This window comes from Fusarium fujikuroi, chromosome FFUJ_chr02 (assembly GCF_900079805.1).
Source record: "Fusarium fujikuroi IMI 58289 draft genome, chromosome FFUJ_chr02".
In the NCBI taxonomy this organism is placed as follows: domain Eukaryota; kingdom Fungi; phylum Ascomycota; class Sordariomycetes; order Hypocreales; family Nectriaceae; genus Fusarium; species Fusarium fujikuroi.
Genome location: NC_036623.1, coordinates 276,084 through 298,974, shown reverse-complemented (window position 1 = coordinate 298,974; position 22,891 = coordinate 276,084). Strand labels below are relative to the sequence as shown.

At 46.7% G+C, this 22,891-nt stretch overlaps 9 protein-coding genes; 2 read left to right on the top strand and 7 right to left on the bottom strand.

Annotated features, from left to right (window-relative positions):
• Positions 1-112: 112 nt before the first annotated feature.
• FFUJ_05223 (uncharacterized protein) lies at positions 113-1,774 on the bottom strand (the record flags this gene model as incomplete). The annotated part of the gene is made up of 1 exon (XM_023571397.1): positions 113-1,774. The coding sequence occupies one exon, from the start codon at positions 1,772-1,774 to the stop codon at positions 113-115; it is 1,662 nt and encodes a 553-aa protein (XP_023425708.1).
• Positions 1,775-4,056: 2,282 nt separating this feature from the next.
• Positions 4,057-4,614, bottom strand: FFUJ_05224 (uncharacterized protein; the record flags this gene model as incomplete). The annotated part of the gene is made up of 1 exon (XM_023571395.1): positions 4,057-4,614. The coding sequence occupies one exon, from the start codon at positions 4,612-4,614 to the stop codon at positions 4,057-4,059; it is 558 nt and encodes a 185-aa protein (XP_023425707.1).
• A 1,718-nt stretch (positions 4,615-6,332) lies between these two features.
• Positions 6,333-7,226, bottom strand: FFUJ_05225 (uncharacterized protein; the record flags this gene model as incomplete). Its single annotated transcript, XM_023571394.1, has 1 exon — positions 6,333-7,226. The coding sequence occupies one exon, from the start codon at positions 7,224-7,226 to the stop codon at positions 6,333-6,335; it is 894 nt and encodes a 297-aa protein (XP_023425706.1).
• Positions 7,227-9,762: 2,536 nt separating this feature from the next.
• On the top strand, positions 9,763-10,520 carry FFUJ_05226 (uncharacterized protein; the record flags this gene model as incomplete). XM_023571393.1 has 3 exons in its annotated part: positions 9,763-10,156; positions 10,199-10,351; positions 10,462-10,520. 3 exons carry the CDS (start codon positions 9,763-9,765, stop codon positions 10,518-10,520), a joined length of 606 nt encoding a protein of 201 aa, XP_023425705.1.
• Positions 10,521-10,611: 91 nt separating this feature from the next.
• FFUJ_05227 (uncharacterized protein) lies at positions 10,612-10,973 on the bottom strand (the record flags this gene model as incomplete). XM_023571392.1 has 2 exons in its annotated part: positions 10,612-10,781; positions 10,904-10,973. The coding sequence occupies 2 exons, from the start codon at positions 10,971-10,973 to the stop codon at positions 10,612-10,614; spliced, it is 240 nt and encodes a 79-aa protein (XP_023425704.1).
• A 151-nt stretch (positions 10,974-11,124) lies between these two features.
• FFUJ_05228 (uncharacterized protein) lies at positions 11,125-11,812 on the top strand (the record flags this gene model as incomplete). XM_023571391.1 has 3 exons in its annotated part: positions 11,125-11,395; positions 11,510-11,673; positions 11,723-11,812. The coding sequence occupies 3 exons, from the start codon at positions 11,125-11,127 to the stop codon at positions 11,810-11,812; spliced, it is 525 nt and encodes a 174-aa protein (XP_023425703.1).
• A 143-nt stretch (positions 11,813-11,955) lies between these two features.
• Positions 11,956-14,997, bottom strand: FFUJ_05229 (related to tol protein; the record flags this gene model as incomplete). The annotated part of the gene is made up of 1 exon (XM_023571390.1): positions 11,956-14,997. One exon carries the CDS (start codon positions 14,995-14,997, stop codon positions 11,956-11,958), a length of 3,042 nt encoding a protein of 1,013 aa, XP_023425702.1.
• A 719-nt stretch (positions 14,998-15,716) lies between these two features.
• Positions 15,717-16,547, bottom strand: FFUJ_05230 (uncharacterized protein; the record flags this gene model as incomplete). XM_023571389.1 has 3 exons in its annotated part: positions 15,717-15,842; positions 15,894-16,091; positions 16,149-16,547. The coding sequence occupies 3 exons, from the start codon at positions 16,545-16,547 to the stop codon at positions 15,717-15,719; spliced, it is 723 nt and encodes a 240-aa protein (XP_023425701.1).
• An 868-nt stretch (positions 16,548-17,415) lies between these two features.
• Positions 17,416-22,434, bottom strand: FFUJ_05231 (probable SWR1-DEAH-box protein, putative RNA helicase; the record flags this gene model as incomplete). The annotated part of the gene is made up of 1 exon (XM_023571388.1): positions 17,416-22,434. One exon carries the CDS (start codon positions 22,432-22,434, stop codon positions 17,416-17,418), a length of 5,019 nt encoding a protein of 1,672 aa, XP_023425700.1.
• Positions 22,435-22,891: the final 457 nt, after the last annotated feature.

Here is a 22,891-nt window from a genome sequence, read left to right as displayed (position 1 = left end):
GCACGCAAACACAATTGACGACAAACAAATGGTCTAATGAATTGGTATCTATCATGAATGGTCAAAACACACGCTATGAATGAACTCCTAACCAAATGATCATGATCGACCTCTATAGTAATCCCTTTCCATCCCTAAATACTTCGTCATACCAGCGCGACTCAGTCTCCGCTTCATTACTGGCTTTACAGATCGTATCCCAATCTGTCGATCGCAATTCCCAAGCCTTGGTGTCCTTGTTCTTGCCAAACAGCAGCGACGCACTGCCTTTGGTCTTTGCGCCGTATGACCAAACCTCCAGGTTACCATCGTCGGCGGTAATGCTCGCTAGCGGTGTTGTTGTGTTTGCTGTCATGTGCGCCTCGATCAGGTTGCGCAGTTGGGGAAAGTACCACGTCTTATCCCACCATGTCGATCGACGGGCCTTTAATCCGTCTCTCCAGGCGTTGTGGTGTATCGCGACGGGAACAGAGGTAGTCCAGAAGTCCACATACAGCGAAACGTCACCCCATCCGCCTTCGTGGTCATCCAATTGAGCAAATGGAGCTTCAGCCTTGGAAATGTCGCTTGGCACACCACCTACGCGAGGGGGCGAAACGCCAGCTTGGCTCGACTCCTTGGCAATCGTAGAGGGATCGTCAAGTGACACGAAAGCACCGCCGTAGTCAGAGTAGCAAGTCGGGTAGAAGAGTTCTTGTGTGTAATCCAAGCCGACGTGGTACTCAAATTCGTTTCGGGCAGAAAGTGCCGCCTCTTTTCCAGGGTTGTCGCCAGCAAAGTCATCCTGCTTGATCTGCCGGCGCCAAAGTTCCTGCTCGCCAAAAATCTCGGCAAAAATACCCTGGTCGCCAGCGAGGTCCTCAGCAGACCTGACCTCAAGGAGATCTTGGTCCATGCGATCTTTGACACGCTGGAAGTATCGTCGCATGTCGCCTGCGGGACCCATGAAACTGCCACTGTTGACATACTTGGGGCGCATGTATTTGTATCGTGATACAGTATAGTCGGTGAAGAAACCGAAGACGTTCTCGGGGAGGGTGCTATCGGGGACGTCGTTGCAGTAGAGGTTCGAGATCTTGTCGCGTGGGGCGATGCATCCCTTTTGCGCGGCGGCAATGATGGTCTGCTGCATTAATTCCTTGTCGAAGAAACCATATTCCTCTGCGATTCGTCGGTTCGCTCGCTCGTTGCTGCTGTAGTATCGGTGCATCATGACGCTCGGAGGTAGTTGTAGCCAAATGTCGTGTGCGTCCAGCATGAGCACAAGATCATCCTCTCCCAGCTTCTCCTCCGACGAGACTTCATCGCCTGTTGCCCATTCTAGGTAGTTGAGTGTACCGGTAATCTTTCCTAGCTGCGAAGGTCCAATACCGTCGGCCTCGGTGTGAAAGTCTTTCTTCCAATTGACAATTACAGGCGCGGGATACCCCAACGCCACGGCGCTGCTGACAACCTTGCAGAGATCGGGACTCGAATCGTCGACAGGTAAAACGATGACAAATTTTCTTTCCCCTGAAGAGATGTTGGCTGGGGTGACTTCGGTTTCTTGCAATATCGGACCGGTTGGTCTCCAAAGACTATCATTATGAATCTGATGGTCAGTTTGAGCTTCAATCAAGGAGAGGGAGCATACTAAGTAGTAGACTGTGAACGTAAACGCAAAAAAGGCAAATAGTAAAGTCGAACCCTTCTTGACCCATCTCCAATTTGAACCGTTGACACGAAATCTAGGGCGAGGACGCGCAGCGCCAGGGAGAGCAATGTGTGAAGGCATGTGTCATGAGCAGCAAACGTATGTATAGTGAAGAAAGAGGGAGGAATGTATCAGGGGACAAGAAGAAACGAGGTTTTCGGATAGAAATGTCAAGCCAGGGTTAAGGGAGAGACAGAAGTGGGCCGTGGTGGAACAATATACCAAAAGAGAACTGACGAAGGAAGGACGACGATCAAGAAGGATGCCACACAAAATGAACAGAAAAGCAGGATGTTGAAGGGTTGAAAGTGGACAAGGCAGACACAGCCAAGGAGGGAAGACAAGCACAAGACAGTCCGGTCTGCGGCAGTCATGACAAGGTACCTTAGCTGCAGCTCTCTTCCCACTATAAACCCGGGCTGTGGAGCACCTAATCTTATCGAGTCGCTCGAGTATCTTGTCGGTGAGAGGCTCATATTAAAGGTACATTGCGCCCTGCGGCCCCCAGGCACTGTGAACACGGCATGCTCGACGCTAGCACGCTAATTCGAGACAGATCATCTGAGTGGGAGAGCCTGTGATTCGCCAGAGTCGCTGCTAGGGCTGGTGCCGTAACCGAAGTTAGCACTGGGGCTTGCTGATGGTCGAATCCTCCAAGGCATTTCCCGGGCCGCCTCGTTGATCTCCGTAAAACAATGAAAGCGCCAAAAGACAATGATGACCCTCTAAAATTCCTGACATGTTGAGTGACAGAAGACATAGATGCCAGCCAAGATTGCCGTTCCAAGGTTATAACCTTGCTAATTTGCAATACCAAGCATTGGCATCGAGATTGCACCAAAACGCAAATCCCCGAGTTAAAAGGCTACCTAGGTCCAGAGACTCCACCCGCTAACCCGCGGCCCCCAAGTCGACGTACCACGATGAAACATTCCTTCTCAGCACGGCCGCAAAAACTCGTTCAGGAGATATTACAATGTATATCAGGGGAACATTGGTGCTGACGGGCTGTACCTATCACTTTAGTTCTACGCGCAGACTTTTTTTCTCAAGTAATTTATTACCTACAAAATAATATAAGACAACAAGTAAGCAGCCCCCCCTGAGTCTGGAAGCAAGCCACGTTGGAGAGCCCAAAACGCAAAACACTTGACTGGCCAGAAATGAAACAAATCTGAGCCACCGCCAGCGCCATCTCGCAAGGCCTATTGAGCCCTGTACATATTCAACATGAGATACTTTCCGGTCGCCGACGGACCCTTTTTGAGGCGCAGTAATTTAATGCTTGTTTCTTTTTTATATATCTTACTGCTTACCGGATGAGAAAAGAAAGTCTGTCGCAGCCCGCGGCGATGCGAGAACCGGTTCCAGAACTGTTTTGGAAGTGTTACTGTTACGAGGCGCAGGTGTTGATCAACTAAAAATGACGACAGATCTTCAACGTCAGGGGAGAAAATTGCAAGGCCACCGCGTAATGGGTACACGCGACCACTAAAACCGGGCGCTTCCTCTTTGGGCGTGCCTCGCTGTTCTGACCGTTGTGTGTTTGGCTGCCGTGTTTGCCGCCCGTGGTTGGTGGGGCTGACTCTTCTTTTGGGGCTGAGCTGGACGGAGTCGGGCAAAAATGTCATCACAAGCCTCCTGTTCTGACAAGAAAGGGTTTATAATCCTTCTATTCTTGGCATGTTCTTTATGTATGCTTATTATTGAGTCCTAGACATGGATCGTCATCCTAAAAGCTTCACTCGTAGCCGAGCTGGAGATGAGTATGGTCATGTGCTTGTTAGTACACGCTATACGTAAATACCCAATAAAATACGGAAATCCTGCAATTGTGATTTGTCCAATGGATGTCTGCGTCGAGGATTCACATGCATAGCCTCGCCCGGTAACGGATGTCACAGCCAAGATGGCCTTGCCACGTATATTTGTCAAATTTGGGTAATGGCCGAGCTTTTAGCTTTGCAGCCGAGCAACATTAGCCGGTGCCCAGCTCACGATGTCAGGTACTTCAAGTCTCGACTCCAGGGCAGAATTACTACAAAAAAAAAAAAAAAAAAAAAAAAAAAAAAAAGTTAGAAGGATAACAACTGCTCATAAACGCAATAGGTTCGTCGGCCGCCTTGAGCAAATTATTGTCAGTATCCTTGTTAGTGTCTAAGTCCTCATGCACTGAATGCCAAATCTGCGTAGATTAACCATAACTGCCATCCGCACGGGGAGCAAGAAGACTCCTGAGGTAAATCCAATAAACTGGTCTAAGGACTTCTAATAGGTACTCTAAAGGCTTGCAAAGATATACTAAACTTAACTGAATCTTTTCATCACTTAGAAAAGAGATCGACCCCCTTATCAACCTGATCTCAGACGAAAAGGGTATGAAGATGGATGGAATACTCCACGACCCCAGCAGCCAAATCCCCATGCTTCATCATAACACTCCTCATCTTATCCCTGACCCTAGGAACATGGATCACAGACGCAACAAGCCTGCATACAATCTCCCTCATTGCAGTGTCCGTCGGCGGCGTGGTCTGACACAACTCATCAACCACGTCAGGAAAACACTCGGCCTCTTCCCAAACGAGCTTCGCGGCGCGGTAAAATCGATCACGAGCTAGGAGTCGAAAGGCAGGCACGTCGTACTTGTCGACCATGACATACAGCCGAAGAGGTAGTGTCATGTCGTTGCGCAGTTCAGCAAGCTTTTTTAGTCCTTCTGCCCGACTGCAGCAACCGAATACTTTTGCGAGCTCAGATTCTTCATCTCCCGCTTCATCGCCATTCTCTAAAGGAGCACCCGAGTGCTCGTCGTACCCATTGTATTCTTCATCAGCCTGTTCTTCATCTGTCTCGTCGTAGGTGATCCAATCATCACTTCCTTCCACTGGCGGTTCTTGGGAACCGCACGCAAGCTCCATTCCCGTTAATGTGATAATACATACAAGAACCCTGATCAACGAACAAGATAGGGTGGATTGTCTGAGAGATGCAGTCAAGACCTACTGCGGCTTTCTATTCAGGGATACATGCGTAAATACCGGAAATCTATTTGTCTATACTTAAACCTGATGATGTCGTTGAGGTTAGGTCAACCATGTTGAAGTCCTCGTCCTTTTTCAACCGAATCCTTCCGGTCTCCAGAACCAATTGTTGCTGTGACGTTCCATTCGTCTTCTCCGGATGCAACGGGATCAAGGCAGCTATGGATGACAACGATTTCCTTTGATTTCAAGACCTAAGTAGCAGTATATTGACTAGCGTGCCAAGTTCCTTCCCATCGTTAGAAGATTGGAAGACGAGTTAGAAGCATCTGATAGACCGTCATCAGATTTCGATCGTCATCGACCGCAGCGACATAAAGACAAACGACACGGCTACCTTACCTCCACAACCCAACTCAACAAAATATTTAATCTGCTTCCTTATATATCCCAAATGAAAGTCCCATGTATCTTGTCTCCTTCAGTTTTCTGACCTTTGATAATCCCAACAATGGTTTCTTTCGGCCTCTCCACGATACCTAATGCAGGCAATGTGCTCGAAATTGCGATAGTCTTGGAAGAATGGGTGTATCCGCTATCAGCCTTGTAAGATCATTGCATGATGGACCTACTCCAAGATTGGACCAGCAGCTACACTTCGCTTCAGAAGTTAGCCTCGTCCATCAGCACCTGGAATGAGAAGGAGGGAAATTGTACATGAATTCATCTTGAAGAGGCCAACTCCGAAACCACAGTGCACTACCCTAACAACCCCCTTGCCGTAAGAGCCAAACTATGCCACTTATCTAAAAGAGATAAATTTACCTGTAAAAAAAAGGACCTAGAACTACTTTTTAATTATCCTCCTACTACCTCTATTATAGGGCCTAGATATATAGTTTCTATAGTATATAAGTTAAAAGTATAAATTAATAATTATTATAAAAGAAATATTTAAAAAAACGATGAATAAAAAGCCCTATAATATTGTATTGAGTTATGTTATAGATTTTAATTTTAATTATTATAATTTATTTAAAATAACGTGGTTGATAAGCGAGCGCTCCAGACAAGCGAGCGCTCCAGCGCACTGTATAGCTAAAAATAGCCTACCCTATAGTACCTAACTACCTTAAATAAAATAGCTAAAAATATTAAAAAAATATTTCTATATATAAATAGATATAAGTTATATAGAAGTATTTTTTTAAGATTTTTAGCTATTTTTCTTTATATAGTAAAGCTTATTTATACAGTATAAAAAGTATAAATAAGCTTTTTTTAATACTCTTTATAAACTAAATTAGCTAGAATTATTTAATTAAATATATAGCTTTTTTATATAATTAAATATATATTATTAAAGTATTAGCTATTTTAGGCTTAGCTTAGATTTTATATTAGCTTTTAAAAGTTAGCTTTTAAGGTATAAGTTAAGCTGGAGCGCTCGCTTGACTGGAGCGCTCGCTTATCAGCCACGTTAGGCATTTATATATTAAACTAAATTAAATCTTTTTGTTAGTTTTATTATTTTAATTTTATATAAAAAAATATCTAAAAATAAAAAATATATTTTATAACTTTAATAGTAAACTTAATGACCTAAGCTGCTACTTAAAGCTACCATATTCACCTTAAAAGATTCCTTTTCCAAGCTAGCCAGTCTCCCACTTCTTAATCGTGAGGATAGCGTCTGTGAACTCATCCGGAGCTTCCATGGGAAACGCATGCCCAACGTCAACTTCTCTCCTCTCGTAACGACCAGAAAAGTGCTCAGCATGTGCAGCAGTACCGCCTGGTTTCAAAGGATCCTGCCGTCCATCCAAAGTGATGGTCGGAACACTTATCTTCGGCTGAGAAGCCAAAGCATCCTCCAACTTCTGCAAAGCAGGGTCGCCTTTCGCATTACCGAAGCAGAATCTGTAAGCGTGAATGACAACATCGACAAAATCAGGATTATCAAAAGCATCTGCAGTTCGGTTGTAAAAGTCTTCCGAGAATATGAAGGAAGGGGACCACTGCTTCCATAGAATTCGACAGAGATCTCGTCGACTCTCGGTAAGACATGCCACTCCCCGTTCCTGCTGGAATAAATGCTGATACCAACAAACGCATTCCAAACTTGGTGCAAATGGCTTTTGATAACTTGAAAGATCTGCAATGTCGTAACCTGCGTATGAAACGAGTCCGACAACACGCTCAGGCCAGAGTGCAGCTGCAACGCATACAGACATCCCGCCCCAGTCGAAGCCACCAAGGACTGCCTTTTCGATGTTCAAGGCGTCCATGAGTTCGACGACATCGGAGCCCAGAGCTGCTTGCTGGCCACTTCTCATCGTTGAATCTGAAAGAAAGCGAGTTGGACCATAACCACGGACATACGGAACGACGACCCTTGCACCGGCGGAGACGAGTTTTGGAACAACTTCATCATATGCGTGAATGTCGTATGGGAAGCCGTGATATAGAAAGACAGGCCAGCCTGATGAGGGGCCGTGGTCGTAGTATCCGACTTCTAGGGTTCGTGTCTTGACTGTGTTAAGTGACATGGTTGTATGAAAGTGAGAAATACTTAAACGAATGGTGATATAATTTATGGCGCTATAATGCGTGGTGTTTTATTGTTTATCTACGCCTTGCGGTTGACATGTCTATCATTCCTGATACAACATTATGACGTCAGATTAAGGAACAGTATTATTAATAATTTAAATAGTAAGCACAGTTCTACTTCGGCCAACCACCCAAGTTAACGTTATGCCGATATATGCAAAGAATCCTCTCTTTAGAAATTTGACTTAAAATCCATCCGCTCTGACCATTCGTTCAGAGATCCATATATTCGCAGGGGTGTTCACGCTGGCGTTGTGTCCAGGAACTTCATTATTTCACTTCAAGCTCTTAAGATCTCCTGATATCTAGCAAACGAGTAAGGTGTACAATGCAGTCATCAGCTATCAGGTCTACGACTCAAAGTGACACTCTCATAAACACAGTTCAAGTAGTTGCCAAAGGACACTTAAGAAAGACACAACAATGAGTTTTCTTAAAATCCAGGACAAATCAATTATTGAGTAAATGCAAAAAGTAGTTTTATAAGCCTAAATATGCTTCATGCAACTGAGAGAAGTCTTTAGAAGATGAGTTCAGGTTGCATATATCGGCATGCTCTACTTCGATAAGATCCGAGGAAATTTCTCCTCTCTTCTCTCCAAGAATCCCCAACAAGCTTGATAGACAAATATGTATGGCCATTAGTCTCCTCCTGTGGTTGATAGTGCCGCTGGGTGCCGGATCACCAATTGCTCAGCAATATGGCCCTCACTTTTCTATCCAGCAACGACGTCTTCAACAATATCATGGATACGCAGAGGGCTGATGAATCGGGATGTTTCTCGCTACCTCACAGACCAAGGTCTGTTCGTGTGCCTCAGTCTCAGATCTGTCCTCCATTGAATCTGAAACCTGTGACCATGGTCTTCTTGAAAATCAACTTCTCCAAGCTTAAATTTAACCAATGGCGAGGAGGCATATTTATGAGTTTTAACTCTGTTCAATTTTAGCTCGACAAATGCTCCCACTATCCATTGGTTTATGTTTTGCTAAAAGTTTAGCTATAAATAACAGAAGCCTATTTTTTGTATGTGATCTCTCAACGATTGGATCTACCAGTAATATCTGGTAAGCTTGCTCAGTAAGGTAGACTGATGTAAAGCCAAATTGTCCATGAATGACGATTGGAGTTCCGACAGCATATAAGCTTCATGAACGGGGGCCCATGATCCAAAACTAAGGATATAAACTTTCAAATGAATGTACATAGAGATCACGAGTGAGTCAAGAAATATCTCTCTCCAAGATCACTCAATAAATATGGCTGCACTTCTCAATATTCACGGCTCAAAGTTGCTCCTCAAGTAACCACCAATCTCATACACCAACCAGCAACCATGTGTGTAAATACAATGACACACTTTACCTGCATATGGTGTAAAGAGCTCTACGACTCACGCATGGAACGGATCCTATGCTATCGTGCCCTGGGCACTTTTGGCTCCTGCGGAAAGATGTCGGGTGCGAACAAATCCGTTTATCATCTGTTTTGTCCGAGTTGTCCGCCAGAGAAGTACAAGAAAGCATCGTACCGCGATCCAAGATGGAGTTGGGAGTATGAGAAACGCAGATTCTGATGGTTTGGACACCCACATTCTGCCAGATTAACCTTCGTTATTCTCTCACATCGCCCTTATGTGATATCACAAAGGGCCCTATCCTCAAGTGGGTGAGATGTTTGAGAATTTTGTGTTCTCCGATTTGGCAACAAAGGAGAACTAAGGAAGCCACCTCGAGCAATATTTGACTATGAATTGCTTCATCCTTACACTTGGCTAAGGACCAAGTGAGACAAATCAAAGATGTTGATTGAGCTGATGCTCTTTGTTGTTATACACTCCAAAACTCTGAGGCGATACATCATCCAGAATCTCCCATCAGCTTCCACCAAGACAGCTTCAAAATCTTGCTACGAAGTTGAAAATCAACGAGTCTTAAAGCTGCAGCTGCCTGGATGGAAGGTCATCAAAGCAGCTGGTCAAAATTACGACCTGAGATAAACCTCAGCCGTGACTCATTTACCTACTCTACCAAAGAAACTAATTACAAGATGGCATTGCGTTTCCTTTGGCTGACCTTCTCATTGGCTGGTTTATTCCTCATTAGATAACTTTATTTCAATTGCAACTCTGGCTTTGCGGTCTGTTTACAAAGATTTGATAATCAGCTTACGGCTAGAAATAATCCAATTCAATGAGGATCAGCTTGAGGGTGGTGATGATCCTGCTGCGCCTCGCACAGCCACAGTAAGGCAGCAGGACCAACAGAACTTGGTTAGCCTGGGCTGGTGTATAAAGCAACCAGAACCCACTCTATTCTAGAAGGGTTTTGGTGTTCTTTTCACTGAGAGCAAATAACGCTATTCCCACTTTGAAGCGACACATTTGCACGCAACATCAATTCACATCCCCAGTACGATACTGGCACTTTTCATCATTCAGCATCGCACTCAATCTATAAACTCATCTCAAAATGTCTTCCTCCAAAGCCACAGATATTCCCGAAAAGGTCCCAGACCTCCCCCCATCATTCCAAGAAACAATGGCCTCAACACCTCCCATTTTCAAAACCCAATTCGCCTGCATGACCTTCAACATGTTCGACCGCATCCGTCTCATTAACTTCACAGAAGCAGAAGTATCAGGCATCAAAGAAGTCGTCGCAGAGCGGTGGTCACCTGGTCTTTCACATGTGCAACCCTACGGGGAGTCAATGGAATTCAGGCTTCGTGGAAGACCTTGGCTGCACAGATCTGGTGGGAATGATGATTCCAGGAGGTTAATGTTGAGAATTCTGGAGAAGTTGTTTGATATGGGTTGGGTGTTGCAGGGAGCTATGGAAATTACGCTCAAGTCTGAGAGCAAAGGTAAGTTTTCTAAATTTTATATGAACTTAGCTAACATATTAGATTCCCTGATCTTTCGAAAACAAGATCCTATCCCACCGCCCTGCGACTGGATCTGCATATCCTTTGACAACAGCGATAAACTAAAGATTGTGGACTCACCGCCCAAAGACCTCACAGACGCAATCTTACAAACATTTGGTCATGATGTGAGACGTAAAGAAATCACACCCGATCGGGCCAAGATGCATCTTGCAAACATGCCATGGAATCCTTCAGGGACAGATACTGTCAAAACGAGGATTATACTGCTAAAATTAATTGAGACGCTGGAGAGATGTGGTTTCACGATTTATGCTACGATTGGATCAAAGGGAGAGGATGAAGAGGGGGCACAGGATTTGTTGGTATGTCAGAGGGTAAAGGGCTGGATTCCTGGGGCGCCCATATGGCACCGGTAGACTTCTTTATTTGTTCTAGTTCATTTTCTTGACCAGACCACCAGCAACAAGCTCATCTGTCGGGACCCTTTGCTTCTTCTTATCCAAAAACAACTCCCGTCTCCTTTTCTTGTTTTTCTCGATGTCGGCTTCAACCTTTCGGCGTATATCCGCTAGGATCTCTTTGATAGTCATAGGCTTTCTATCTATACATAGGTAAATTAGCTATAAAACTTAAAATGGGATATACTACAGAGTGCATGAATGATTTGTACTTAATAACCTTTTTATGCATCTGTATGGCCAGAACTGAAGAGAGAAGACTTACCAGCGGCAGTGACTTTGGGTCGGCCATTAGGCCCAGTGATGGTGAGCGCCGGACCAGGAGCAGCAGCCATTTTGTCTTTGGAGTTTGTTGGAGAGAGAGAGAGCTGACCGAGTCAAAGAAGAGAGAGCGGCTCAGGATGAGAGCTGGTGATGATGGAACACGTGAGATTAGGTAATACTCAGCACGGCGAGGTTTCTGTGAGGCAAAACTTGATGGCAGTGATGGGCCCTCCTAAGATGGAACCCCTGATTCACTGTCCCCCAAGCGCCGCAGTATTTTCAGCTGGCATTGTTGACCCAATTTCTTCGCAATCTCAAATCCAGCTCTTTTCAAAGCCAGCTTCAACGTTAGCATTATTGTCTTTCGCCTTCTGCCGTCTCAGTTTCTCTGACTCGGTCAAATTTCTCCTTTTCAGAGAAACATATTCCAAAGAAACGATGAATTCTTCCATAGGCCGTCTGGCCACCGACCAGCCGAAGCTCGCAGCCACTGGTAAGTCTGGCGCGATGAAGAAGGTACGCAGAGAGGTAATGTGTACATAGATGTACAAGCAATGTCTATCAGAGAAATCCTGACCAACATCCATCGCAAAGTCAGTCTGAATAGGAGGAGACGAAGAAGGAGGATGTTGCCTACAGCAGCCTCCCAGACTCTCTCGCCGCCTAGAAGACGCGAAGAGTCCCACCAGAGGACTTCGAGGAGTGTCGTTGCACAGTAAGATCAAGGCTGTTCGAAGCCATGTCAATGGCCGTACCTGCAAACCATTGAAGGTACTATAAGTCTTATATTCTTGTTAACCCTGTACTAATTAGTTAATAGAACGCCATCGCTAAAGCAGAGAGTGAGGTGGACGACGAAGAAAACGAGGACTCGGAGCCGCCTACCAAGAGGCGTCGCGTGAGGAAGTAGATGGCTAGCACACTGAGAATGGACTAGCAAAATTGTGCGAAATTTATTCCCTACGCCAAACTCCCTAAACTTTAGGATGATGCCTCGGTTAGTTCAGACCAGCTTATATGAGTTAAGACTGGTTCATATGAGTTTAGACCAACTCAGCTTAGATAGAACACATCAGGCTCAGGCTTCGCAGCAAAGAATGCCGAGTAGTTGATCTTGCCAACGCCAACCCTCTCAGATACCCCATCCCTCGCTTCTCTAAGCAACAACACGTTACAAACATCCAACACACTGGTAGTTCCAAACCGACCCATATCCCATCGCGGATCTCCAGTTTCATTAACCTTCTCACTACTTGGCTTCACGCTCTTATCGGGTGCATCAGGCAAGCGCCTACGCTCTAGCCACTCTTCTTGAAGAATCTCGTACTGCATTCTCATCGGATCACCATCCCAGTACATTTCCCAACCAATGGGTGGAGGTGCAACGTATGAAAGACTGTCGCGAGATATGGCCACTAGGAAGTACTTCACTGGAGAATTCTTGACCTCTTCGGTTGTCGACGGAATGTTGAGATGTTCAAGCGAGACGTTGAGACTCAGACTTCCAGCACGATAGCCTTGATGGTAGAGGATACGCTGCCACGGCCGACGGTTGTTGGCTGATCGATCCTCATCGTTGACTCCTATCTGGATGAAGTTGTCCTGTATGGGTGACGCTAGGTACGACTCAGATGGCTTCTCACATATTCGAACTGACACCGCTTTTGCACGAAAGTATAAAGTGTCTTCGAAGGGTAACTCCACGATAGGCTCATGAGGAAGATTGATCGGAAACTCGAATTTCATGTCCGGATACGCCTCGTGCACAAAGAGATGCTGATTCCGGTCCTCGTTATGCTCAACCGTCCATCCATGCTCGTAGCAGTCAATATGCAAAAGAGACCAAAGATCAGTCTTGTGCAACAAAAGACGTGAACTCTCAGCTTGGCGTCTCGTCTCGTCGATTTCTTCCTGCGTTCTCTCCACTTGCACAAACGTCTCCATGAATTCGTCAACTGTAGCTGACTTCAGCCACATTATCATGCTAACTGGGGCATAGCACACCGCGTTATGGAAACCTCTACCACGATACGTGACGTACCCTTGCCAAGCTGCCCAAGACCAACTGGGAAACAAAATCTTTCCATCTGGTGATCGTCGCCGAGAAAGGGGTTCTTTGGGGTACCATAGGAGAGATCTTGTGAGAGCAAATTCCGGCATGGCATGCCAGAACTTGGTATTTGTGCCGCGACGAATAAGGTCTGCAATACCGATAAAGGCATTCACGGCGTCGGACTGCCACGTCATGTTTCTCTTTGTATAAGCATCAACAGCGTGAGCGTACGCTTCCCAGAGTGTATGCCCCTTGATGAGAGGTGCATCGATTGTATCTGAGCTCGGGATGGCTTTGTATTTGTATAATGGGGCACCATCCTCTGAAGCTTCGCCAGTAGTTGGGTCTTCGCCGACAAAAATCGTCATGTCGTCTTCTGTTGCGAAGGCTTTATTGATGTATGCAGCCTGAGTTGGATCCGACCATATACGAGCCCACAAGTTGTGAATTCGAGATGTTAGCTGGAGATGGTCATTGAAAGGCGTCATGGCGTATGAAATGGGGTCAGAGACAGGAACAGTATCCTCGAAGCAGGCTCCGTGGGGACAGACAAAGCACATCTGCGACTCGGTGAAGTAGACTGATCGTCTTGAGAGGACTCGTTCTTGAAAAGTCCATGCTCTGGTATTCCACAATCGATCTTCAATATCGAAATACTTCTGTCTAGCATCTTGAAGTGCGACGGCAAGAGTGATTCCTTGGAGTTTTTCTATGCTCTGCTCTTGTGATCGAGGGATACCAACGCCTGGGAGTCCATCGGTGGGGTTGGCGTTGGAAGAAGCCATGATTGATAGCACTGCATTGGCATAGATAGTTCCCATATTAGATATGATCCTAGCTTTGTCGTCCTTGTCATCTTGCGTGATGCACAGGGCGTCGATCCAGATATAACGCACGCCAAGCTCTCTCGTGACTTTGATAGCATCAAGAATAGTTTGCGGAAGTTCGACGTTGCCCAGACCTCCGGGTTTACTGAGCTGGTCTCTGGTTCTGGTAGTGTACTGTGTCTGGCTGCCGGTTCCCCAGACATAAGAAAGACAGATATAATCGAATGGGGTGTCGACCTCCTTCACACAGTTTTCAACAGTGTCGATGACTCGTAGTTTACCCATGAGAGGCTTGAGATATTCAATAGAGACAATTTCTGTTGATTTATGACTCTTGGTGCACGTCTGAAGCCATTCTCTAAGGCGAGATAAATCAGCAGAATCCTTTTGAACCGCAAGACCCTGAAGAGGCTGTAATTGATCCCTATCGTTCTCTACTGGATGTATCACCAGTCTTGAAACCTTTGAACGATCAAGATCTGAGAGTTCGACTTCCAGCCTTAGAGGAAACTCCAGTCCATCATCCAAAGTGCTGATGCTCAATTGCATCCCCGGCCAATCATCAGGATGAACGTCCGCGAGTGTCTCACTCTGAATAACTCTCTTTCGGATCAGTCTACAGAAAGAACAATGACTGTTCTCATCCATGACCTTGGGGATGCCGTAAACTGAGATGCGGGACTGTCCTGGTAGTTGATTGCCTGGTAAGCCTCGTTGTGATAGAAGGACTTTGAAATCAATGTGTCGACACATATCGCACAGATATTCAGGATTCGTCTCTTCAAGAACAGGCGGATCAGCGATGAACCACTCCTCATCACGCCCATCCGAGTCCTGAAATAGCCCCCATCTGCGTATAAACTGATGATGCTTATACTCATCAAACTTGGCCGTTTCCTCATCTTTCACTTTCTCATCTGACTTTTCTCCAGATTCTTCTTCAGCGGAAGAAATATGAATGCTGATTCGACTGAGCTCCTCATCCGTCATACCATCAACATCCGGCTTCTTTTCCTGTATAGCCTTATCAACATTCTCCAGACTTTGTCTTCCCCTTTTCTCGCCGAGTTTCTCCCAGTCGCTGATCATAGCAGCGGTCTCTCGTGATTGTTCCAAGGTCTTTCCATCTTTTTCTTCCAGGGCCTTTCTGAGGACTGTTCTTGTTGTATGGTCGCGAATGTTTTTGGAAACGACTGATTTTAGATTCGGTGCCATTGTGAATGACTTTTGTAGCGTGTATGCTTTGATAATGAATTGAGATAGGAAATGAGATTTAAAGAGAACCAGGGCCTTCAGCTAGTCTTATATCTGCCGAGTTCCGTAGGGCTTCTTGCTGCGGAGCGTGATCCTTGCATTTCGGGCTGGTTATCTTACTGCGCCACGGACACGGACACGGACTTCGGAATACTGAGGCTTTATGCCATTCAAGACTGCACAAAAGTAAAAATGAAACTACCCAGCGCCAAAGACCAGTATTTTCGAGGTTTATTATTCATGGACCTATGTACTGTAATAACGGACTTGGTCTATACACAAAGCTTAAGGGATTAAGATAAATCAACAGTAAACCACAGAGATCTATAAGTCCGCAAGAGTCTGTGAACTTTTGGAAGTTCGGCCAGATTAGGATCAACAACCAAGTTTGAACTTACTATATCCCATTAGCTTGTTCTCTTAGACTTAGGCTCAAGAGCAGTCTCTTACTACCACCAGACCCTTGCGAATCTTCACATAGACAGTTTCTGCTGATAATTCTTCAGTAGAGCTTAACATGAAAATTTTGTACTTATAAAACATTAAGAGCCAGCGTTTGATCTCTACCCCTCATAATTGGAGATTAAATGTTGTGTTAACTTTTACATATCATACCGTAAGTCATGTCATTTCTGATATAAAGCCCTCGGCGTGATTATACCCCATGAAGCAGTTGGCTGCTAATAAATCGTGCTAGCCCTGCTATACTTTCCAACAATATATACTCCTCTCAGTGATATCATATATAAAGCTAGGCCAATAATCTCAAGGACTAAAACAACTAGACCGGCAATAAATGTGTAGGACTGTAAGTTATTAGTATTTATTAATACACAAAAGTCAGAGGATTATCTTACTAGTTCTGTGCAGAGAGTTTCCCCAGTATAGCTCTGCCGGGTGTTCTGGCATGACCAAGACCACAGATCCCAGTCACCCTGAAGCACTTCTTTGTCGATAATCAAGTAGACAGTTGCGGCAACCCAGGCTGCAATCACAGTACCAGAGCTGGCCAGCACAGCGACGGTATGTACCCAGCCGTCGCGCAATGATCGGGGCTATCCTGGTGTTAGAATATTGTCAATGGGCTTTGGGTAGTCTTTTGGTGAACTCACAAGACTGAGATGAGTCGCTATCGCTATTGTCTGGACAAAGGATGCAAATACAGCAATTGATAGCATTAACCAAGTCGAAAACATGTTAACCGAAGCCTGTTGAGTTCCCCAGCCATCCTCGTTTCTATCCACAGAGTTGGATGTTTTTTCCCAAGTATTAACTCCATGAATAAGTACGCTCAGAATACTGAGATCGAGTAGAAGGATCAAGATACGCAGGCAGAGTCTGACGGTATCGAAAGCACCCCGACGCTTATTCCGTGCATGGCGCCTCCTGAGGAGGACATGTTGATCGGAGGCTGGATGTAATGTCTTCGCAGGGTAGTCATCGTCGACTTCGTCATGAGGGTCGAACCGGTTCGAGTATGACTCGAAGGCAGATGATGTACTAAGGTCCATGATGGTTTAGTATTGGGTATTGGTGTGACTTGCTTGGCTCGTGCTCTTCAAGTGAATTATGTGCGCGAGCCATCTTCTTATGCTGTGATATGGTCAGTACCGCCATATGTATTCGACGTCAATGAGAGCTTGACGAATTTTCGCGTGGTAGTATCCCGATCATGTCAGCCGCAATCCGGCAACACCGTACCTGAGGCCTTGGTCCCTCGGATAGCCAATCATTCAACATCTAGACAATGTAAGTAAGCTGACTATCACCTGTCATGATAAAGCTTGATCTTTTAACTACAATATGCTCACTGCATATTGGCCAATCTAGACCATTTGGGGTAGTCGAAGATGCGGAGCTGGGTCATCAGCCAGACTTGGGCGAGGTAGCTCCCATCAGCCCTGTAAAGAAAATTCGCTTATTGCAATTCACAGTTAACTTGTCAGCCTGGAAGAGCAGTTTGATTGGGTAATTTGTTCTTGAAGTGGGCGTGGCTGTGCTCAGCCCTGTTCCGCTCACATCTGACAAGACTGGGATTAATCCGCTTGATCGCGGAGGTCAAACATTAGCAGCGCAAAAACAATCGTTACGATTGTGGCCGGCGCAAATCACTCAAGCGACAGTTTGGCAAACAGACCCCAAGAATCGGAGTTGCAATTGGCTTTTTGTCATTCTCTCTCATCAAAGTTTTACAAGTCTAGTATACCACGCTCCCCTGCTCCCCTAAAACTCCAATGCCTTCTACCACCGCCAACCATGAGCCAAATTCTACAAGCAAAAAAACTGCCGTGTTCTGTCATGCCGCCGCGCCGTTTTTTGTTTCGCCCGAATGATGATGTTACTAGTATACAAAAATGCCTTTTTCGTGAGTGGCTATTATTATCTTTTGCGTGTGTCCTTGCCCTTCTTCTTCCCTTTCTTTTTGTCCTTGGGAAGTTCGAGTTTCGTGTCTTTGAGTTGCTCTGCCATTGTGTTGAGCATGTAGTCGTCGATGTTGTGCATTTTGTGGCCCCATGCGTTATACTCCGGTTCTTCTTCCACTTGAGGTGTGTCGAGGTCATCGAGTCCGCCGTCGAGAACAGACTTGCCGGCGGGAGTACCTTGTCGCGCTGTTGATGTGCCGGAAGCATTGTTGCTGGGCTTTTCGGTAAAGTCAGCATCGTCTGCTTGGATTTCCTTCTCTGCGACACGCGCAGCTGCAACATCCTCTCTGTCTTCTGCTTGTTCAAGCGCACGGCCGACCCGTCGTTGATCAGTATTGGTGTCAGGGCCGCCGAGGACTCTATCCAAGGCAGCGTCTGCAGCATCCAATCCTTCGCTCTTCGTGTCAAGTTTGTCGCTGAGGACGTCCCGCACAGAGAGTTTGTTGAAGTAGTCAGTCGTGAACTCTCCTTCTTGAATGACCACATCATCTAGCATCTGCTTCTGTGAAGCTTTGCGAAGAATGTTGGCTTCAATTGTGTGTTCACTGACTAGACGGTAGATGTGTACATCACGAGTTTGTCCAATACGATGACATCGATCTTGACACTGCTTGTCCATGGCGGGGTTCCAATCTTGGTCGTAAAAGATGACGGTATCAGCACCTGTAAGATTGATGCCGAGACCGCCCGATCGAGTAGACAGGATGAAGCACAGAATTCGCGGGTCATTGTTGAATCGATCGGTAAGGATTTGTCGCTGTTCCACCTTGGTAGCACCATCCAGACGGAGGTACTTGTGACCGTGTATGTTCAAGAATTGTTCGAGAATGTCCAAGACCTTGGTCATCTGTGTAAAGATAAGGGCGCGATGACCACCAGTCTGAAGCTTTCGCAGCAGCTTGTCCAAAACTTGGAGCTTTCCGCAGTCGTATTGTAACAGACGCTTATCGGGGAATTGAATGCTGAGTCGCATGCGCCCTTCATGCCAAGGATCGGGTGGTGCTTCTTTCGGTAGGAATGGTGCCCATCGGACGGGTTTCGAGAGTTTGAGGTCCTCGTCTGTAAATGCTTCAATTCCTTTGCGGCCGAGAACAAATTGATCCATGTCTCTGGTCACAACCGCAGGCGTGACACAAGAGAACTTCTCAATGGTCGTCTTGAAGCTGTCGGCACGTTGATTGACAGTCGGTATCATCGACTGAATGAGCCTCGATTCCTCTTCGAACCAAGACATTACCATTCGAGGGACTTTAGGACGGGGCTTGTATGGTCTCTTGTCGGTACCAATAGTTAATAACTCTACCAAGTTCTTGCCATAAATGGGCTTCTTCTGGCGGCGTAAGGCATTAAGATATACGCAATGTTGAAGCTCTTCAAAACGTCCCCATCTTGCGCCACTCTCCAAGTATGCGATATTCGATGCGACTGTTGAAGGATCTAGGTGGTCGTTTGCTTGGTGTGCTCGGGTTCGTTGAGCCTCTTTAAGGTCCATTAATATTCGATGAGAGCTGAGTTGTGAGATTCGCTCGGCTTGTGTGGTTGAGAGGGATTCGGATTGAGTAGGAATGAGGTTGAGAAAGCCGAGGCTGACGTCTTTCATGGGTTTGGGATCAAGAAGTAGCTTCTGAACCCTTTGCTCGATAAAGTCGTAGTCTGAGACGACCGACTTGCTCATTCGGAAGGATGTCATGATTGGTCGGTCAACGAAGAGATCTGGGTGATTGCAGACCTTTCGCAGCTGCATGAGACAGTTGATGATGGACAGATAATTGCCAGAGTTGAGTGTCTCTTTGGTGTCGTTCCGTGAAAGGAACCCATCGTAGAGCTCACGTTGTCGCTTGGAGAGTCGGCAAAACTCAACATGCTCATACTTGGCAGGCATTTGCTTTTCAACGTCGGCTTTCAATCGTCGGAGTAGATAGGGTCGCAGAACTTTGTGTAGCTTCGAGATAATAGCTCGTGCCTCGTCGTCCATCTGTTCTCTTCCACTCTCGAGAATTTGTGACTCAGGCTTTGCGAACCAATCGTGAAACTCTTGTAGGTCGGCGAAACCACCAACCCCATTTTCGGCTGGCATGAGGAAGAAGAGGAGCGACCAAAGCTCTGTGAGGTTATTCTGGAGAGGTGTGCCTGTAAGTAGCAGCCTGGCTTGAGTATTGAAGCCAAGTAGCGTCTGCCATCTTTGAGATTTGAAGTTCTTGATGTTGTGTGCTTCGTCAAGGATCATGTAGTGCCAGCGACGTCGCTTGAACACTTGTTGATCTTGAAGGACAAGTTGATATGAGGTGATACAAACATTCCACACATCATCATTGTTCCAGCCTTGTCGCTTGCGTTTTCGTTCCTCCTGAGATCCGTAGTATGCCAAAATTTTAAAGCCAGGGCACCATTTCTTGAACTCCATTTCCCAATTGAGCATGACACTGGTAGGGACTACAACAAGATGCGGTCCCCATACCTCGTGTTCACATGCTAGATGTGCAAGAAGAGCGATAGTCTGAATCGTCTTGCCCAGACCCATTTCATCGGCAAGAATACCGTTGGTGCTATTGGCGTAAAGACCTGCCAGCCAGTCAAGTCCATCGCGCTGATACTCTCGTAGTGTGCCTCTAAGAAGAAAAGGGACATCAATCTTGTGGTTTGATGATTGCTGTGGTGAAGCAGATCGACTTGGTCCAGTCTTGTCTACAACCACCATCTCCCCAGAAGAAGCCGTGTCCAGCTCAGATGGCTTGGTTTCTGATGTAGGAGGAGGAGACATACTATGTGCACGACTGGGAGGATTAGTAGGTTGTTCTGATGCTAATCTGCGGTTTTCCGAGGGCAGAGTTTGCGCGGGTTCTTGTTCCTCAGGTTCTGTCATGACAACCTCAGTGTCTTGTGGCGTGGAGCCCTCCGCCGGGGCCTCAGTGATGGTATCGCCATCGACCGGGACATCCTCAGCCACGTCAGGTGCATTAGTCTCTAGAGTCGGTGTTGGGGTCTTCTTTGCAATGTCGGTGCCTTCAGTTTCTGCCACTTCGGGCTTCTCAACAGAAACTCCCTCAACCTCACCGTTGACCTTTGGCGTAGACTCTTCTGCGTCAGCCATCTCGGTATCCCCATTCTCGGTTGGCCCCTCTGTCGCAGCTTCATCGTTCATCTTCTTCAGCTCTGACTTGCCAAAAAGAAGTCCCAGCAGGCCACCTCCAGCATCTTCATCAGACTCTTCTTCCGATTCATTGTCTCCCTCCTGATCACTCTCCATATCTGTAGACCCCATATCATCATCCATGTCAACAGACTCATCACTCGTGTCGGCATTTTCTGTCGCGGTTGCTTGGGCAGTATCGACTGCATCAGTGTCATCCCGGCTTTGTTCGGTGATCGGTGTTTCTGCGTCCGGCTTTTCAAGTTCTGGTATATGGGCATACTTTGCTTGCAGCTGTTCTTGTGTCAAGTTCTCATCACCAACATCCTTCAAATCCTCCTCTTCGTCACCCTCTTCTTCATCTGATGACATTATATCGCTGTCGGGGTCGTCTTCGCTATCTCCGTCTTCTCCCGACGCCAAGTCAAGGTCATCGTCGTCGTCCATGCTCATGTCGTCGCTAAGATCATCGAATCCATCCTCTTCCTCTTCCGAAAGTTGCTCAGAATCCAATCCTGCTCTCCGGGCTTGTAGCTTCTGCTCAGAGAGGTTAACAGCTTCATTCAAAGCTGCCTTGACCCTCTTCTGCTCTTCTTGTTCCCATTCGGCCAACCTTCGGCGATTGACTTCAACACGAACATTCTCCCATGTACCGAAAAGTGCCTTCACCACAACACGATATCGAGATATCCATATCGCCCTCTGTTCCGCTTCGATCTCCTCTTCTGACTTTGGTTGGCGCCGTAGCCACTCGTCTCGACAGGCCTCGGCCACTTTTTTCGCGGTCAATCGATGCCGTTGTTGTTCAGCCAGCATCAGTTTTCGAAAGTTCATCATAGCCTTGACCATGTGGTCTTGTCGAGCCCATTGCCTGGGCGGCTCTTCCTCTGCTTCCGGAAGAAATACTGAGCAGCGCCCCTGGGAGAGTAGCCCGCCAGGTTCGACTTCTTGTTCAATTCGAAGAATGGTGCGCGCGTCCTTGACGGCCATTTCATCAGTATAAGGAGGGCCATCTTCAGACGCAAGGAGTCCACCGTCCTCAACAGGGATGTCACCAGCTCGAGCCCAAAAGTCTTCAAAGCTCGTACTGATCTTGGGTTTCTTTCGGACTTGATCAGGATGTACTAGAGGAATATCGCCAGATCGTCCGACTCGTAACTTAATGCGGGGCGATCGATTGGTAGCATTTTTCGATTCTTGAATGTCGTCTTTAACATCACTAAATCGTGCGGATCTTCTTGATCTGGTCGAGGCTTTTGGAGAAGGGCTTCGACGTCGGGTGGAACGGGAAGGTCGGGTTTCTGTAGGCTTTTTTGAAGATTTTGGAGTCGACGCGGGTGTTTGCTTCGAGGGAGCTTTGGTGGCGGGGCTAGCTTTGTGTGAGCCGTTGGGCATCTTTCTCGAGTTGCCATTAGTCAACTGAATTTCTGCCTTTGGTTTGGAAGCATTTGAATTTGCGCCAGATCGTCTCGTGCTTCGGGTTTTTGTATTTGTTTCGATTGGGAGTGTATTGATGCGGCCCGATTTTCGACGTCCATTTTCCGTGAATGACGTTGGGCCGTCGGCAGATATCTTCTTCCATGGTGGCGACTCGGGCTTGATCTTTTTTGGCGTACGTGGAGGTGTCGATTCTCGTGTGCGTCGTCTTTTTGCAGGTCGTTCATCGTCATGGACATGACCGTTTGGCTGTGATTCTGGTACATCACCGTTCGTCTCATCGTGACCATTAGTCATCCCGTTCAACGCGTCATCACCATTGACATGCGCCTCGGGCGCGTTCTCGTCCTTGATGGCATCAGGGTCCGACTTGGGCTGCACGTTGGCGGGCGACGCGGTCTCGGGCATAGTCGCAACGTGGAGACAGTGGACGCAGGGGGCGTTTTCTCTGCGAAGCTATCATTTGCGGGGTCGAAATTAATGTCTACAGAATAGTAGCGCTTCAGCGGATATTCATACAAATTTTGCACATGTTCAGATGCCTTGCGGGCGAACTGTGTGGAATTTAGTGGTAAAATCCAATGTCGTCAGCAAAACTTTTGAGCTGGGGAAGAATCGAAGATGCACGCCCCTGGACCTCCAAATGAGCTAACCGAAAATGGCCCGAACGCGCCTGTTGATGCCTGAGGCCTAATTTTCGGTTGAGAATCATCACAGCCTCCATTGGCTAAAGCTTCAACGAGCATCACATCACGTCACAGAGCAATTGGTCGCCGCGACACTGTCACTCGGCCGAGGTATGCTATCGGGAGGATCCGTTACATGCTCAATTGATCGCTAACTTTTCAGATGCTCCCTCAACGAA